Source organism: Colletotrichum aenigma, assembly GCF_013390185.1.
Source record: "Colletotrichum aenigma strain Cg56 chromosome Unknown KSG_Cg56_contig02, whole genome shotgun sequence".
Lineage (NCBI taxonomy): Eukaryota > Fungi > Ascomycota > Sordariomycetes > Glomerellales > Glomerellaceae > Colletotrichum > Colletotrichum aenigma.
Window position 1 is genome coordinate 6216918 of NW_023500908.1, and position 16838 is coordinate 6233755.

At 57.2% G+C, this 16838-nt stretch overlaps 6 protein-coding genes across 6 annotated transcripts; 3 read left to right on the plus strand and 3 right to left on the minus strand.

The window, feature by feature from the left end:
* Nucleotides 1–202: 202 nt before the first annotated feature.
* On the minus strand, nucleotides 203–1758 carry CGCA056_v003690 (SH3 domain-containing protein; the record flags this gene model as incomplete). Its single annotated transcript, XM_037318947.1, has 4 exons — nucleotides 203–266; nucleotides 324–1360; nucleotides 1512–1615; nucleotides 1722–1758. 4 exons carry the CDS (start codon nucleotides 1756–1758, stop codon nucleotides 203–205), a joined length of 1242 nt encoding a protein of 413 aa, XP_037182616.1.
* A 1638-nt stretch (nucleotides 1759–3396) lies between these two features.
* sft1 (Protein transport protein sft1) lies at nucleotides 3397–3790 on the plus strand (the record flags this gene model as incomplete). Its single annotated transcript, XM_037318948.1, has 2 exons — nucleotides 3397–3531; nucleotides 3632–3790. 2 exons carry the CDS (start codon nucleotides 3397–3399, stop codon nucleotides 3788–3790), a joined length of 294 nt encoding a protein of 97 aa, XP_037182615.1.
* A 656-nt stretch (nucleotides 3791–4446) lies between these two features.
* Nucleotides 4447–6231, minus strand: CGCA056_v003692 (Uncharacterized protein; the record flags this gene model as incomplete). The annotated part of the gene is made up of 2 exons (XM_037318949.1): nucleotides 4447–6041; nucleotides 6111–6231. 2 exons carry the CDS (start codon nucleotides 6229–6231, stop codon nucleotides 4447–4449), a joined length of 1716 nt encoding a protein of 571 aa, XP_037182614.1.
* A 2000-nt stretch (nucleotides 6232–8231) lies between these two features.
* CGCA056_v003693 (D-3-phosphoglycerate dehydrogenase 2) lies at nucleotides 8232–9935 on the plus strand (the record flags this gene model as incomplete). The annotated part of the gene is made up of 1 exon (XM_037318950.1): nucleotides 8232–9935. The coding sequence occupies one exon, from the start codon at nucleotides 8232–8234 to the stop codon at nucleotides 9933–9935; it is 1704 nt and encodes a 567-aa protein (XP_037182613.1).
* A 2096-nt stretch (nucleotides 9936–12031) lies between these two features.
* MAM3 lies at nucleotides 12032–14449 on the plus strand (the record flags this gene model as incomplete). Its single annotated transcript, XM_037318951.1, has 4 exons — nucleotides 12032–12267; nucleotides 12336–12562; nucleotides 12618–13287; nucleotides 13336–14449. 4 exons carry the CDS (start codon nucleotides 12032–12034, stop codon nucleotides 14447–14449), a joined length of 2247 nt encoding a protein of 748 aa, XP_037182612.1.
* Nucleotides 14450–14685: 236 nt separating this feature from the next.
* On the minus strand, nucleotides 14686–15914 carry CGCA056_v003695 (Carboxy-cis,cis-muconate cyclase; the record flags this gene model as incomplete). Its single annotated transcript, XM_037318952.1, has 3 exons — nucleotides 14686–15524; nucleotides 15582–15690; nucleotides 15768–15914. The coding sequence occupies 3 exons, from the start codon at nucleotides 15912–15914 to the stop codon at nucleotides 14686–14688; spliced, it is 1095 nt and encodes a 364-aa protein (XP_037182611.1).
* Between the last annotated feature and the right edge of the window lie 924 nt (nucleotides 15915–16838).

Sequence of the window (16838 nt, forward strand, 5' to 3'; positions counted from 1 at the left end):
GTCCTGAAAACAGGAAATCATGGATAAAACAGGATGGAAAATACCATCCGGAGTATCATGGAATAATCAAGAAAATAAAAGCGCTCCTCTCTGTGTCCTCCGTCTCTGCAGATGCAATTTGACCGGGCAGTGACCCAAAATGACTGAAACTTAGGTTGGGGTATTCAAGCGCGCATTATATCGCCCCGACGATTCTCGAATCTTATTCCTTCAGCTTGACATAGTTGCTGGGGAAGATGCCGTGCCTCGTTCCAATCATGCCAGTCCTGCGCAGGTTGTCAGTCTTCGCCATGTGTGTGAATGGAAATTCGAGAGATACATACCACCAATCAGTCTCGTTCTCAGTCTTCTTCAGCACCGTAATGACATCGCCCTTCTTGAAGCCAAGATCACCGGGCTGGTCAGCCTCGAAAGTGAACAGCGCCACGGCCTCGTTCTTCTTCAGCATAGCAGTCTTGGACGCAAAGTTGGGCTTCGGCGCCGCAGGTCTGCCGGGCGGGCCTGTCTTCTGATCCGACACTGCACCAAAGTTGGGGGACGGGTTGTCTCTGTAGACGTAGCTGTCGGCCCCTCTTGACGCGAACGTGTTGGAGCGCGAAACTCCGCCGAAGCCGGTGTCGCCGGTAGGTCGGTCGTAGACGTCGTCCTGCCACGTGCTGGATCGCTTCGGTCCGCCAAACTCGCTGGCACCGCCGGCGCCGCCGCCGTACATGCTGCTGCGGTTGTTGTTGAACTCCCCCTCGCCGTATCCACTTCCCCGGCGACCGTTCCATACTACGTCATCGTGACCCTGGTCGTAGACGGGGACGTCGTTGTACATGGCGTCGTCGGCCTGGCCCGTGCGGCCGGCGTTGAAAGCGCGCGAGTTGAGAATGTTCATGAGGGGCGCGGCCTGGGAGGGCGGGCGGACGCTGCCGGTGAGGATCTGGGCGGCGGTGTAGCGGGTGCCGTAGAGCTTCTCGTTGGCGTCGCGGCGCTCGATGATGACGGAGCCCTCGAGCGAGACGCCGGCGAACAGGCCCTTGGTCTTGGAGTAGGAGAAGATTCCGGCGACGGACTTGAGGGAGGCGGCGCCTGCTGCCTCGGCGTTGCGGCCGACGGGACCGGCAGCGATGGAGACGTTGCCGCCGAGGGTGAGGGAGCCGGCCTGGGCGAACGTCTTGACGGCGCTGGCGTCGTTGAGGATGAAGACGAAGTCAGTGAGCTCGAAGCCGATCTGTCCGCCAAAGCCCGCACCTGCGGTGCCGATTGCGCTTGGCGCACTCCATGATCCGTCGGGGAGGCGCGAGACGACGAGACCGCTGCCGAAACGGCCGGAGCCGAGGAAGCCTGCCTTGAGGACTGTGAGGATCGCGAGGCCCTGTTCCGCGGGGATTAAATCAGCAATCTGTATTCTACTGTGGTTCTCTTTCTTAGGGGAGGGCGTTTTCTCGGGAGGCCTCCTGCTGGCGTTTGTGCGCCAAGGCGGGGAGGAAGGATCGCGGGAGGGCGGGGTGTGGAATATGGCTCACCTTTGCGTTGGCGAGGATCGAGGGTGGAATGATCTTGTCGGGACTGAACGCTTGACGCGGATCGATGAAGGAGGTCAAGATCTTGCCGCACTTTTTGCATTCCGCTGTTTGAGAGAGGGGAGTCAGCTCGTGTGTTCTCGTCGTGATGACGGGCGAAGCGCCGGGGCGCGGGATCACCGGCACAGGGCAGGAAGAAAAAGGTGGACTTACACGCCATAGACGACGGCAGCGGGTTGTGGAGGCCCATGACGATGATGCTTGACGGCGCGAGAGTACGGGAGAGTCGGCGTCGTTTCCTTCGGAGAGGAAGAGAGGTTGAGGAGAAAAAAAGTTGAAGGAAGACGGCGTTCACGGACACGAAGAGGTGCCTGGATGGGTATTTGGAGGTGATTACCTTAGGAAGGCAGGTCCTAGGTGGGAGGTCCAAGGTCCAAGGTCAAGGTACATGCGTAGTGTATCCGTACTTTCGACGGTTCCGCAGCTGCGCCTGTCTGTGATGACCACTGACCCGAAGAGCGAGTCCACAGCTCCACGTAATAGTGATTTAGTGGGGTCCGATAGGTGAAGAGCCGCCTAGGCAGGCCTGCGCCTCTTCTTTTCGCCTTGTTTGGGAGGAGGGGGAGCTCTGATTGTGGTGTTGGGCTTGGCTCTCTCGTTCGTCGGGCAGAGGCCGTGGGCGCCGGGACACGGCACTCTTAATGGCTTTTGTCTTCCTTGCTTTCTAACCTTTTTATTGCTTTCTTCAATTTCATTACTTGTTCGGCCGAACTACCTTAGATTAAACATGCAGCCATTGGACGATGCTACGGGGCTTGCTTCATAAAAGGCATGTTGCTGGGCTCCCGGCTTCTCAAGGAATAAGCCAGCTGGTGCATCTTGCTCTTTTCACGATGTTTATGTTTCGTCTGGGGATTGGGGTGCCAGCTGACAACATGCAGCCAGCTCTGGGATCGCCGGAAGAGACAGAACGGAAAAAAGTGTCCAGTAAGCTCCCGTCACTTTTTCAGCCCTCCATTTTCCATGTCACTGCTACGGTCCAGTGGCAGTGGTACCTTGCGGCGCTGACAGTGAGGTAATTGCCGCCTCTAGTGCAAAATTCGCGGGGTACTGACGTCCAGTGGCTCGCGGTGCACGCAGCACTGGACCAGACAAAATGGAGGGGGCACCGCTGCTGGCTCGGGTTCGGGGGGCCGTGTGGCCCATGGCCACTGTGGCGCAGGAACTGACGCGCAAACCCCCACCAGCAAGGGTACCGATCCGAGCAGTGACACTGGACCTGACCCTTTCAAGGTTAGGTTCCCCTATGCTCAGCGTAAGCAGCTAGGAACCTACCTACCCGGGATTCTAGGCCCCCGTCAATCCCGCCGCCCCCGTGGTGGTCTGCAGCAGCGACGAAGAGTGAGGTGCCCGTCCAGCCTCGCTCGCCTCGACTGGCCTCTCAGAACGCCCGGGCCGGCCATCGTCATTGTTTCGCCGCCAGCTAAACACCAACCACGCCCGCCGCAACCCCCTTTGACAACTCCCAACCCTACAGACCTAAGGACCGCGCGAAACAAACGAGACCATCAGCTGGGCAAGGGAAGAAAAGTACATCTGCGCACCGCTTCCCCAACAACACCGCCACAACCCAAGACTACTCCAACCTGCGCGGGAGGCGATAGTACGTCCTGCGACACCGACAACGACGACGAAGCGATCCCGCCGCAGTCGACCTCCAAACCGGAACGTAATCCCTCATCGCCGAGCCCGACGGCGTCCCGACCAGACCTCTCCGATACTCTCCGGCCTTGAACTCTCTGTGAGCGCACGAACGCCGTGATCGCACCCGCTCGACCCCCTATCCGTCCCGAAACCAAAAACACCACCAAACCAAAAAACCGCAAAAATGTCAGAAGCCTACGAGCGCGAGCGCCAGAACAACGCCCGCCTGGACGAGCTCTCCGCCAAGGTCTCCGCCCTCCGCGGTGTCACTGTCGACATCTACGACAACGCGCGCGCCCACGAAGTCATCGACAGCACTGTACGTCCGGCCCCCTGCTGCTGCTACCCTCGCTCTCCCCTTTTCCGCGTGTGAAAACCGCCAGAGACATAATCGCTAACGTCCCGCCCCCTCCGCGCAGTCCGAAACCTTTTCCTCCATGTCGACCCAGCTCAAGGGCTCCGCCGGCCGCTTAACCCGCATGGCCGCCTCCGGCAACAAGGTCGCCATCCTCAAGCTGTCGGGCATCATCATCGGCATCTTTATCGTCCTGTTTTACATCTCCAAACTCTTCTTTTGAAAGAAATGACTTCGAAACGATTCTTTGGACGGGAAAAGGCGGGGCGTGTTTTCTTTGTTCTCTGGTGTGGTACGATAGACCAGGGCGGGACATGATCAACAGACCCAAGAGAAACGACAGGAGGATGACCACTGGGCGGAAGACGAAACACGGCGCCGGCTGCACTGATTTCCGGAGGTCACCGTGGGCTGGAAAGACGGACCCTCTCGACGGCGCAATGGAGACCGCGTAAGAGAACATACGGCGAGCAAAACTTTGTTATGATGGCGAGGACGTTGGGCGTGGACGTTCAAATACCCTGCGCGCATGGATACCGGAGTTTTTCTCTTTTTTTGGACACTTTGGGGGAATAGCACGATGACTATTGACTGGCCGATTGTACTTACTGTAGTACTGCACACAATACATTATATGGTATCATGAATGTTCAACTTGGCTTGCTCAGTCTTATTTGCAAAATAAAGAAAAAGAGTATTCATCTATGACGCTTTTGCATCCGAAATACAGACATGTCACATGAAACCTCCCCGTCCGCGTGTCCGTGATGCCATCCCTTACTTTGAAATGTTTATAGACTGGTGACGAAACGCTCCAGGGCTCTTGAATCTCCCGCCTTGGCCGCAAATAGCTCTGCAACTCCACTACGTTCCGTCCATTTACTGCCAGACGTTGGAAAACAGATCCTCGTTGCCGCCGATGGGCTTGGCTGATCCTGATCCGGCGGCCGGGGTCGTGCTGCTCGTCCATCCTCCAAACTCCTCGTCGGCCGCAACCTTGGGCGCCGTGCTGAATCCACCAGATGCTCCGGGAACGATGGGCGTGCTGGCAAACGAGCCAGAGGCACCCCATCCGCCAATATCGGCGCTGCCACCGAAACCACCAGAGGGCTTGGGAGCCTCCGGGGCCTTCACAGGAGCGGGCGCTGCCGCCGCGGAAGTATCAGGTGTGCTCCATGCGTTGGATCCCCACACGTCAGAACCTGACCAGTTGCCTGAATTGATGGTGCTCGTGGCAGCCGCTGTTGGGTTGGGCGCAGGAGACGGAGCCTTTGGCTGGCTCGAGAGGTTGAAGACGGAGCTGGAAGCGGCGGCGGGAGCAGGGCTAGGGGCGGCGGCGGGTTGAGAGGGCGAGGAGAGATCGAACAGGTCTCCCATGCCAGAGGATGCTGGCTGGGTGGGCTTTGGTTGCTGAGCGGGTGCTGGGGCAGGGGAGCTGGACCAGCCAAATCCACCGAAGCCGCTGTTTGATGGTTGCTTCTGGTGTTGAGGGGCGGGAGCGGCGGCGGGCTTGGAGTCGAAGAAGCTGCCTCCGCCGAGGCCACCAAAGGCGTTCGAGGAAGCTGGGGGCGGGGATCTGCTGCTGACGGGACTGGCTAAACTGGCGAACGGGTCGGCTGCGGCGGGTTTGGGGCTGGTGGTGTTGGAGAAGCTGAGGCTGCTGAAGGCGTCGTTCATGCCACCAAAGGACTGCTGCTGTTGCTGCTGGCCAAAGGTGGGAGAAGGCATGCTGCCAAACTGCCCACCTGGGACCTGAGGGGCTTGTTGCTGCTGAGGTTGTGGCTTCGGGGCAGAGGCGTAGAGCGACAGGATCGACTGCTTGAGGTCTGGCCTGGAGGGGGCTCCCATGCCGCCGGCGTTGTTGGTGCTAGCAGGTCGTGGCGGAGCAGCGGGCTCTCCGAAGAAGTCCAGGCCCAACAGCGAATCCTTCGTGCTCGTGGCCTTGGGGGGAGCCGGATCAGACTTGGGAGGGACGACCTTTCCGGGCTGCGGGCCGGCGGTGCTTGCCCGGGGGATGGGATCACCGCCGATAAGATCGACCTGCGGCTGCGGGGCAGCGATGCTCCTGGGAGGGGCGGCAGACTTGCCAACCGAACTCTTGCGAACCGACTCCCGCCTCTCCACGTTCTGCTTCTCCTTCACAATGCTCAGGGGAACATCGTCGTCGCCGTCGGCGTCCAGGGTGGCGGGATCGGGAATGGGGCCGTCCATTTTCCATCTCTTGAGCTCGTACTTGGTGCGGATAAAGTTCTCAATCTTGGATTCGGAGGGAACGTGGCCGGGCGCCAGCTTGGCCTCCCAGTACTTGTTTGCGCGCGCATTGCCCCAACTGAGGATGCTCTGGAGTTGTTCGTCGGTCCAGGAATCGAGGTCGACGGACTTGACTCTGCTGATGTGTGTGCCCATGCCGCGGTGGATGCCCGAACAACGAATGCAGATAAAGACACCGAGGTTCCAACTGGCCCATCGCGGGTCTGTCGTAGCGCGAGAGTCAGCGGGCAGACTTGAGGTAGTCGGGGATCAGACAACGGGATAAGACTCACGTTTGTTTCTCTTGCAGTCAGAACAGACTTTGTTGCACTCCAGCTTCAACAGGCTCTTGATGGTCTGCGAGTTTTGGGCCGCTCTTTCGGCGGCGGGATTGGGCGGCGGTCTTCGAGACATGGTGGCCTTTGTTCGAATGCGCGAGTTGAAGGATGGGTTGTTCGGATTGAGGCGAGCGATTGGAGTTGCAAATCGGCGGGCGAGGTGTTGTAGTCGTAGCAGGTGTGATCGGAGAAAGGGGAGGGCGCAAGATCGCAAAGATGACCTGTCGGTTGGGTCTTGAACGTCGTGTGCCTGGGATTAATATTATGAATTAACCGTATCCACGCGGCGCTGATACCAGCCAGGTAAGGGGCAACTGGGGGTCGAGACTGTACAAATCGTCCCTGCCTAAGGCAGTGATGACGGCAGTGGAGGTGGGGTCCTATTCGCTGTGGCTTTCACCTCTCAGCTTGCACTGGCCACTGGACGGCTGCGGAAATACTGCAAAGTGCCTAGCAGACGGGAATGGCCGGACAGGTGGCGGTAGCATCTGACAGGTGCCACTCAGTGGCCTACCGAATTGTCACTGGACCACTTACACATGTAACACTCAATGCCTTCAAAGCGTTTTGTTCTCGGTTTATTTGACCTTCATACACGTCTCAATCGCAGCTCACTTCTCCGTCTTTCAATCAGCCCAGACCAGAGGAAACACGTCGTTACAACAACCCAAAAGGCGCAAGGCTTGGCGGCGGTCTTGGCCACAGCACGCTCTGACCTGCCAGTATAGTTTGGAAGAAGGAAGGTTCTGTGTGGAAGAACCAAATAAACATCAGATAACGGATCTAAGATTCAATCTCGTACTCGAATCGGATTTCCTCAATGTGGTGAAATTCTGTCATTTTGATATCATCAACAGCCCCGGCACGCAGGCAACGGGATTTCCATCCAATGGTGATCAATCGCATGCCCAGCAGACAAATGTGACTGCATCAGAATGACCGGTGCCTACACACGGCATTTAGAACTAAAATGCTGCCTACCATAGTCAATATTGAAGAAACGCAAGACCTGCTGACCTGGCTTCTTTATCACTCCAGGCAACTCCCCCCTCAAAAAAGAGGCCAACTTTCAGAATTGGTTCATTGGGTTATGGGCTCCTTGACACGTCTACGATTCTACTAAATCGCTCCAACTTCGGACTCCGAGGACCAAACCTTTTGGGTCACAATCTGCTATTGATTGAATTGTCACTGTTAGCATAAACTCCGAGCACGGCGATTTTTAATCACGCATCCTCAGTACGGTAAGATGACGATCACTGGAGTAGAGTCAAGTCTCCCATCCAGGTCCTCATCTTTTGTAGGGAAGACCCTAGAGATGCATATTGTGATTCCAGCTCACAGAAACATCCACCAATCGCGAAAACCGAGACCCTCGACGACATGGCCGGATCCCTTCCGACTGCTTCTTCAAGTTGCAATGAGGCTGCTCCTCCAACGTGTAGGGCACCGGCAGCGCTTACCGCAATTGACTCAGCCAGCATCAATGGCCGCAAGCAGACCGCTGCCCCAGACATCGATCTCCTCAGGCTGACCAGTGAAGATGCGGGGGCGGGATGCCGCTACAGTAGTAGAACGTGGGGGAAGTGAGGGGTCGCGCGTCCTCACGCCCAACTTACACTCTAAACCGTCGCATCTTGGTGTATCGCCGGGCGATTCTGCCTCGTCATAGGTAGGGTGTGCTCTTGAACCCGCGTCTGTTCGCCTTGCAACGTGATAGTGCAGCTCCTATTAGCACATACCATTAGCTGGGGGGCTGCCATTGACTGCGTGGAGGGGCTCGATATCGCCTCACGAGTCACTGCCACCTCGGAATAGCTCTCCTCGGATCCGAACGAGACATGCAGCTTCCCGCTCTTTGTAGCTCCCTGGACTTCAGACGTAGTTAACGTTGCTATGAGGGGTTTTGAGGGGGTTACTTTGTATGAAAGCTTAGCGGCTGTCGCGTGTGTGAGGAAATAAAGTTGATGGTAACCCGCGAGTACTGGCTTTCGCTCTGTCATCGTCAGTGTTAACCACTTCGTACCAAGCCAGCCCAATTGAACCAAGTATTGCACATTGTGCCACATATTTGCAATGGCACCGTCGGCAATCGAAAAGATAGCTTCGACTATAACCCCTTTTGCCATCGACCGTCCCCGGATTCTGGTCCCTGAGAAAGTGTCTTCCGATGGCCTTGCTCTTTTGAAGGACAAGTACGACGTTGACAACCGCATTGGCCTGTCTGCAGACGAGCTTGTCGAAGCGATTCCCAATTACCATGCCCTCATTGTCCGATCCGAGACGAAAGTGAACGCTGCCGTTCTCGCGGCCGGCAGAAAGCTTCGCGTCGTGGCCCGAGCAGGCGTAGGCGTGGATAACATCGATGTGGACGCCGCCACCAATCATGGCATCATCGTCGTCAACTCGCCTGCGGGCAACATTCTCGCCGCAGCAGAGCACACGATTGCCCTCCTCCTCGCAACAGCTCGTAACGTCGGACGCGCGGATACCACGATGAAAGACGGCAAGTGGGAGCGAGGCAAGCTCGTGGGCGTCGAAGTCGGCAATAAGACGCTCGGAATCATTGGGCTCGGCAAAGTGGGTATGAAGGTTGCTCGCATGGCCATTGGCCTCGGGATGAAGGTGAAGGCGGTAGATCCGTACGCCAGCAACGAGATTGCGCGTCAAGCCAACGTCGAGCTCGTGGCCGACCTTCAGACACTCTTGCCGGTGGTCGACTTCCTGACGATCCATACCCCGCTGATGGCCAGTACGCTGGACCTGTTGAAAGAAGAGGAGTTTCAAAAAATGAAAAAGACGGCGCGAGTATTGAACGTTGCTCGGGGAGGCGTGTACAACGAAGCAGCACTCCTGCGAGCCTTGGATGAAGGCTGGATCGCCGGAGCCGGTCTCGACGTGTTCACTTCCGAGCCCCCCAAAGCAGATTCGACGGCAGCCGAACTGACCAAGCACCCGAAGGTGGTTGCAACCCCACATCTGGGAGCGTCGACCGTGGAAGCCCAAGAAAACGTCTCGATGGATGTTTGCACCCAGGTGGCCGAGATTCTCCGAGGCGGTCTCCCAACGGCGGCCGTCAATGCTCCGTTGATCATGCCGGAGGAGTATCGCAAGCTGCAGCCGTTCGTACGTCTCGTTGAGAAGATGGGCGGGCTGTATACGCAACACTTTGTCGGCAGCAAAGGCGGCATGGTGGGCGGTCGGAGGTTCGAATTGATCTACCAAGGCGACCTAGCAGGCACCTCCAACACCCGGCCGCTCTTCGCAGCTTTGGTGAAGGGTCTTGTGTCGTCCATCACCGACTCTGGCGGGCGAGACGTGAACATCGTCAACGCCAGCCTCATCGCCAAGGAGAAGGGCATGATCATCAGCGAGACGCACAGCGGAGAGGCCAAGAACGCGGTGTATGCCAGTCTGGTGACTCTGCGGTCGCACGGCGAGGACGGCGAGCAGGTGATTGAGGGATATGTGTCGGGGCAGAGCATATACATCTCCAAGCTGGACCGGTTCAGTGCGACGTTCCAGCCGCAGGGGACGCTGCTGGTTCTGCACAACTATGACGAGCCGGGCAAGATTGGCGGTGTCGGAACGGCGCTGGGACGGCATGGGATCAACATCACCTTCATGCAGGTGGCCAGCTTGGACGGGGAGGAGAGGAGAGCAGAGGGCGGCAATGAAGCTCTCATGATCTTGGGTGTGAAGGGAGAGATTGGTGGTGGAGTTGTGGAGGATTTGCAGCGAGCCGAAGGAATCCTGAATGTGAGCCTGGTGAGGCTGTGAGGAGGTGCCGTTGGTGGTGATGGTGATGATGGTGGTGATGGTGGTGATGAGTGATTATGTGTGTAAGTGAGAGCTTGTCTCTAGGGCGCTCGCAATTGAGGAGAATAAGGTCAAGTGGGTTGCAGTTGCGAGGAGCCACTTGAGCAGCTGCAGGAGCTGTCATTGAGATGTGAGGTGGCCCCCCACGAGTTCGCGGAGCTTGGCAAAGGTTGAGATCCTATTGGCGAGTTGAGGGGCTCTATGAACGCGTTGGAGACTGTTGGCACAGGGCAGTGCAAGAAAAAACGTAACTCAGACAAGGCCATTTGAATGCCTAACTAGATAGGTAGACGGGAACCCTGAGCAACAAGGTTTTTGGCAATTTCGCCGATGCAGGTTGTGCCACCATGTCTCATTAACGAGCCAACAATTGCGTGTTGCAGAGAGTTGACAAGATTGAGCTCGGGTGCCGGCAGAAGGCGGGCAACGCAACGTTGTTTCTGATTGGGTTTCGCCCGGCTCAATACCTCCGTCGGCTGGTGCAACTCTTGCGACAACCCACAGCCCGGCAAAGGACGGGACGCACAAGAGAAGAAAAAGCAGGTGGCGCGGAGGATTTCTAGAAGGGGGATCGTTCACAGCTCAGGGTCTGTGAGGGAATGACGCAGGGTCCGAGGTTGGTGACAACTCGCTGACTCCATGTCAGTTTGGTCTGGACAGCTCAGTGGGCACGTGGGCGCTTTTCATGTAAGTGGACACTCAGATAAGGTCGGGTCACTTTAAGGCAGGCCACAGCATGCAAGCCGTTATGTACCTGGATTGTGGACATCTCATCCATGGATGCATATTTTGTACCCCTGCACCACGCGATTAAGGTGAGGTACCTGCTGGCGAGCTGTCCAGAGCCGCCCGCTGAAAGTCGAGAACTCGGGGTCAGGGACAGGCCACTGACAAGGAGCCCCAATCGCGCCGAACTGAATGTTAACCATGACTCCGGGTCGAAAGCTTCTGATTTTGTGTCAGTCAGCACTTTAGCTCTGTCAGACGTGTGTGTCTGTTTATCTTTCGTGTGTCCATGCAGAGCACGACCCGAGATAAGGATTGGTAGGTTGGCCAAGACATGTGCTGTCTGTCTGTCGTCTGCTGTAGCTACCTTTTAGCTACCTTAGGTTGTCAGCTTTGGCAAAGACTCAAAGCGACGGGAGGCAGGTATGCACAGCACACTCAATTACCCCGGATTCTGCACAAATGCTTTATGACGAGACATGTTCCGTTCTTGCGCCAAAAAGAAAGGCGGGGGGCCAAGCGAGACGAAGGATGGGCTTTTTGGGTTTCTCGCGCCAGCCGAATAGCCGTCCAGCGCAAGTCCAACAGTGCATGCCAGTCAGATTTAACCCTTGTGTCTACAGCAGAGATGCGGATACATGCCACTGCCAGTGCCGGTGCGGGAGGTTGAAGGTCACTGCGGCAATGATGCATCATTCGCGCTCCTCGCATCGCTGCAGCCCGCCCCCCCTCGACCGTTGATGACGCCAAGCTTGTGCGCCTCCGCAGGTCTTGATTGGCTGGCTGCCCGCCGACAGAGGAAAGCTTCCGGCAGCGAGCACTGGCAGTGGCAGTCGACCTCCACTAACAGACAAACACTGAACAGACCTCTCTGATTTTTTGTTTTTTTCTTAATTCTCATCCATCTCCGGTACTTACCTACCGGTCTATACCTACCCACACCTCAAACACCCAGCTACCGTACCTACAATCCTACGATATTTTCTTCTTCATCGCTCCCCATTGCTTGCCGACTGCTGCAATACCCGCGCCTCGAACCACCACCCACTGTTGACACCCACCTGGTCTTCCGATCTTGGCTCGTCAGTGGAGCTCACCCGCCTTGCCTGGTGCACCTGCGTACGCACCGCAGCTGCAGGTAAACACAGAGTGGAGCCGAACCACCCTGAGTGCACCGAGAATCCACCTACAGCCTGAGGTCGTGCTGCCCCGTTTCTCTGTTGCCCGCGTCCGCCGCATAAAATGTGCGCTTGACCTTGCGTCCTCTTCACTCGCACTCTCCACGTCTATTACCACGACTACCGAATCTCTCTTCAATTGACGAGCTGACTATGGCCACGACACGGCCGAGAAGCTATGGCGGCTCCTTTGGCACCATCCGCACCGGCGTCCTTGGGATGTCCAGGGCCTTGACCCTGGGCATCTCTTCAGTCGCCGCTGCCCCCATCTACGCGAGAGGCGAAGGCGAATCCGAGGGTCCAGCAGAAGGCGACGATGTCTGGATTCTCTACGTTGCTTCCATGATTCTTGTCCTCGCCGGAGGCGCCTTCGCTGGCTTGACCATTGCGTAAGTTATTAATCCAACTCCTATTACTGATTGCCCCCGTACCTAGTTGCTGACCTTGGCAAAAACAGTCTGATGGGACAGGATAGCATCTACCTCCAGGTCCTCGCTGGCGACCCCGACGAATCCCAATCCAAGAACGCCAAACGCGTCTACGATTTGCTCAAGAAGGGAAAGCATTGGGTTCTGGTTACTTTGCTATTGTCCAACGTCATCGTCAACGAATCGCTACCTATTGTGTTGGACCGCTGTCTCGGTGGAGGTGTAACCGCCGTTGTTGGCAGTACCATTCTCATCGGTAAGTTTTACAAATCCCCGGCTCCGAGCTTAACATCAGCTAAGCATTTGCGCAGTCATTTTCGGCGAAGTCGTTCCCCAATCCGTCTGCGTCCGTTACGGTCTTCCGATCGGTGGCTTCATGTCCAAGCCGGTGCTCTTGCTCATGTGGCTTATGGCGCCCATTGCTTGGCCCATTGCTAAGCTTCTCGACTGGGCTCTCGGCGAGGACCACGGCACCACATACAAGAAGAGCGGTCTCAAGACGCTTGTCACCCTGCACAAGTCTCTTGGCGCGGCCGGTGAACGTCTGAACCAGGACGAGGTCACCATCATCAGCGCCGTTTTGGACCTGAAGGAAAAGCCTGTCGCGAACGTCATGACCCCCATGGGCGATGTTTTCACCATGGCCGAGGACACCGTGCTTGATGAGAAGACCATGGACATAATTCTGTCCGAGGGCTACTCCCGCATTCCAATTCACGCCACTGGTAAGCCCACCGATTTTGTCGGTATGCTCCTGGTCAAGATCCTCATCACCTACGACCCCGAGGACGCCCTGCAGGTCAAGGACTTCCCTCTCGCCACCCTTCCCGAGACACGCCCCGAGACGAGCTGCTTGGACATCGTCAACTTTTTCCAGGAGGGCAAGTCCCACATGGTCCTTGTTTCCGAGTACCCTGGTGCCGATTATGGTGCCATCGGTGTTGTCACTCTCGAGGACGTCATCGAGGAGCTCATTGGAGAGTGAGTAGTTTGTCTGGCGCTTCTCATATTGTGCTAACACGTTCACAGGGAAATCATCGACGAGTCTGATGTCTATATTGATGTTCACAAAGCCATCCGCCGTTTGACCCCTGCGCCCAAGGCCCGACCCATTAAGCGATCCACCGAGCCGTCGCCCCGGGTGATTCCCGAGAACGGTGATCTCATCGAATTCGATCGCGAAGTTCCCCACGAGCGCAATGGCTCTGTCAGCGCCATGAGCGACGCGCCTCAGCACCTGTCCAGCAGCCCCGGAAAGATGACGACCTTCTTGATGCGTAGGAGCTCCGCCGGCCCGGATGGGCGTCTGACCTCGACCGCCGTACCCGTGAAGGCCACCTTCGACGAGGCCAAGCAGCACCTGAAGCACCTTGGTCCTTCGAACCGCGCATCGAACCCCAAGAACACAAAGTCCACTACCGTCAAGATTAAGCCCGTCCAGACTGGTGCACCCCTGCACCAGGTGCATAGCCCTCCGCCTGCATCTGCCGGTCTTCGCCCTGCCTCCGTTGCTGGCGACATATCCGAGGAAAGGCATGAAGAAGAAAACGAGAACACCCCGCTCATCCGACCCAAGCTTACCGGCAAGGGTGGCGTCCACGCCGTGCGTAGGAGCTACGGCGTTGCGGGCATGAGCGACACTCAAGCCAGGCTCGCCAGCAGCTCACCTCACCACGAAGATGACAAGGCAGCCGATCAGGTGGACCTGCCTCCGACTGTGCCTGAGAATGGCAGCAGTCCCGAGGCCAGCCGCACGGATTTGACGATTATTGTTTCACCCGGGAAGGCCAGTAACTCGCCCAGCGTCACCAGCGTCATTGAGGACGGATCTTCGACTCCCAAGCGTAGGCCTCTTGTTCGAAGCGGTAGTATCAGCGAGAACGTGGTTGAGACAAGTAGTGGTGTGCGAAAGATCATCATCCAGGCCGCTAGCTCCGACTCGGAGGACAACGGATCTAAGGGCTCCTCTGGCCACCGCTCGCGTACCACTAGCCAGTCCAACATCCTGTCTAGTCAGGAATCCGAGGCACACGACGAGAATGAACACGGCGAAGCATCAAGTACAGCGCCGAGCACAAGTACTGGCGGCCAACAAGCCAGCAAAAAGAAGAACAGACGGAAGAAGAGAAAGGGTAACAAATAGAGGAAACGTGCGTAGGGGATCGTCGAATTTCGTGCTTGTATGATATCGATAGTAATTTGAGCGGCTACCACGGTACGCCTTTTCTGTAACCTATACAACGGCGCCGCGCACATTACACACCATTGCATCAATCTGGTATTCAATAGTTATCATCAAATTTTTGTATTCTTGTCTTATGTGATGTGTGAACCCAGCATCCGGGGCTCTCTATATCCAAACATTACCCATCCTTCTCTTTAGTCGTACCAGATGGCGTTCATGCCGAAACCAGGCTCAGGGATGCGCAACCTCGCGACGCGGCCCAGGAACTCGTCGTGCCAGCGGTAGATCTCGATCCAGCCCTCCTGGTCGTCGGTGATGGCCAGCCACTCGTCGCTCCAGTCGCACGGGCTGACGGCGTTGCTGTGCCCGCCGCTCGTCGGGGTGGGGTTGAGGCAGATCTGCCTCTCGATGTGGCCGTTGTCGTCGAGCTTGAAGGCGGCGATGTAGCCGGTCACGTCGAAGCTGTTGGAGCGCGCGGTGGCGAAGAGGTACTTGCCGCTGTGGGAGAGGGTGCAGACGTCGGAGCGGTACATTTTGCTGTTGGCGCCGGGGATGCCCGGGGGGATGAGGGGGAAGGCGCGGTGGGTGTAGACGGGCAGCTTGGTGGCGGGGTCGATCACGTACTCGCAGAGGCGGTTGCCGGCCTCCATGAGGGCGTAGAGGTACGCGCCCGAGGGGTGGAGGGCGACCCAGCGCGGGTGGTCGCCGGGGTCCGGGGCGTCGACGGAGCCGACGAGGTCGAGCTCGGGGGAGTCGGGGGCGCGCTTCTTGTGGACCCAGAGCTTGTTGGCGGTCAGGTCGGCGGAGTAGAGGTAGGTTTCCGTGGGGTCGAAGACCATGCCGTGGATGCCCGTGTTGGGGTCGTAGGGGTAGTTCTGGACGTTGGTCTCGAGCTTGCCGGTGGGGGAGACGGAGAAGATGTTGCCGTGGGAGGCGTGCTTGTAGAATGGGTTGCAGTAGACGGCGTAGGGCGGCTTTTGGGCTGCGAGGAGGAATATTGCGCGGGTGTTTGTTGTTGAGAGGGCGGCGTTAGCTGTGGGTGTGGGTGTTAGTGATGAGTTTCTGGGAGATGAGGTGAAGGTGGGCATACGGTCATGGGTCATGTCGTGAGAGGCCTCGTGGATAATCTCGGAGGGGCTCTTGACCGCGAAGCTGGACCACTTCTTCATGGCGGCGCCGTAGAGGTTCTTCTTGTCATGCTGTCGACGAGGTTATGTAAGCCAATTGGTCAATGGCAGACAGACACTCCAAAAGGAGAGAGAGTTCAGTCACTCACGCTGAAGGTCATCCATGATATGGGCTGTTCCTGGGGGATCTCGGTGCGCTTGACGAGCTCGAGGGTGAAGTTTTCGTCGTCGAAGGCGACGGTGAAGATGGCACCTGGGGGCGTCCAGGTGCCGATCATGAGGTGGTGGATGGTCATTTTGAGCGGCGTTGTCGAGAAGGACCTGGTATATGCAGCAGCCCGATGACGTGTGAAGAGGCGGGATGTTCTCGACAGGAGCATGGGCTGGATGCGTCACTGAGGCGCGAAAGGATGTAAGAGAGGAAACACGTGAAATGGGATGGGGGAAAAAAAGGGAAGAAGAGGGAAAAAAGAGAAAAGTCGCGTGTGGTTTTACGGTTCGGAATGACTAGGAGCGAGGGTTACCGGGTAGTCCCACCGAGGCAGCAGTACCTTGGAGCTCCGTCCTAGCTGGCTAATGGTTGTGAGAAGTTTCCACCTTGCATCGCAAAGCTCTTTAGGCCAGAGAAGGGGGAGAAGAATGAAGCTCTCTCATCTGCCCCTCGTTTCCGAACCCCGGACGACGAGGGGCAGCGGTTGGCGTGCGCATGGAGAAGGGCGACCCGCTGGGATGTGGGGTTTTTGGAGAGTTGGAGGGGCCGTTCGGGAGATGTGGCGGTAATTGGGTGCTGAGAGGTCGCTTTCCGGCAGAGTGTTCTTCCTCCGCCTGAGCTGGGTTGTCTTTCGCCCAAGAGACTTTGCTGTAGTGCCGTCTTCAGGAATTATGATTTCACGGTCCGGTGGTGATGGGTGAATTATAATGAGACGAGACTGGTTCGTTCGATTTGATCGGGGCTTCTCACAATGTGCATCTTGACATATGCTGAAGACTGGCGGTCGTCTGAACTATGTCTCTTCATGTGTGTTCAATTGCCGGATCTCGACCTTCTGTCATTGGCATCATGATTCGAGATTCATGACCCAGCAAGCGGTGAGGAACCTCTTGCAAGCTGCGTTTCTCCCCGTACCCACGGCGACACGGCAGTGACACCCGGCTGCTGGACAGGAACTTGTCGGTCGAAAAGACTCCGTCAGCGGAGCCATGGCTAGTCAGTCTTCCGA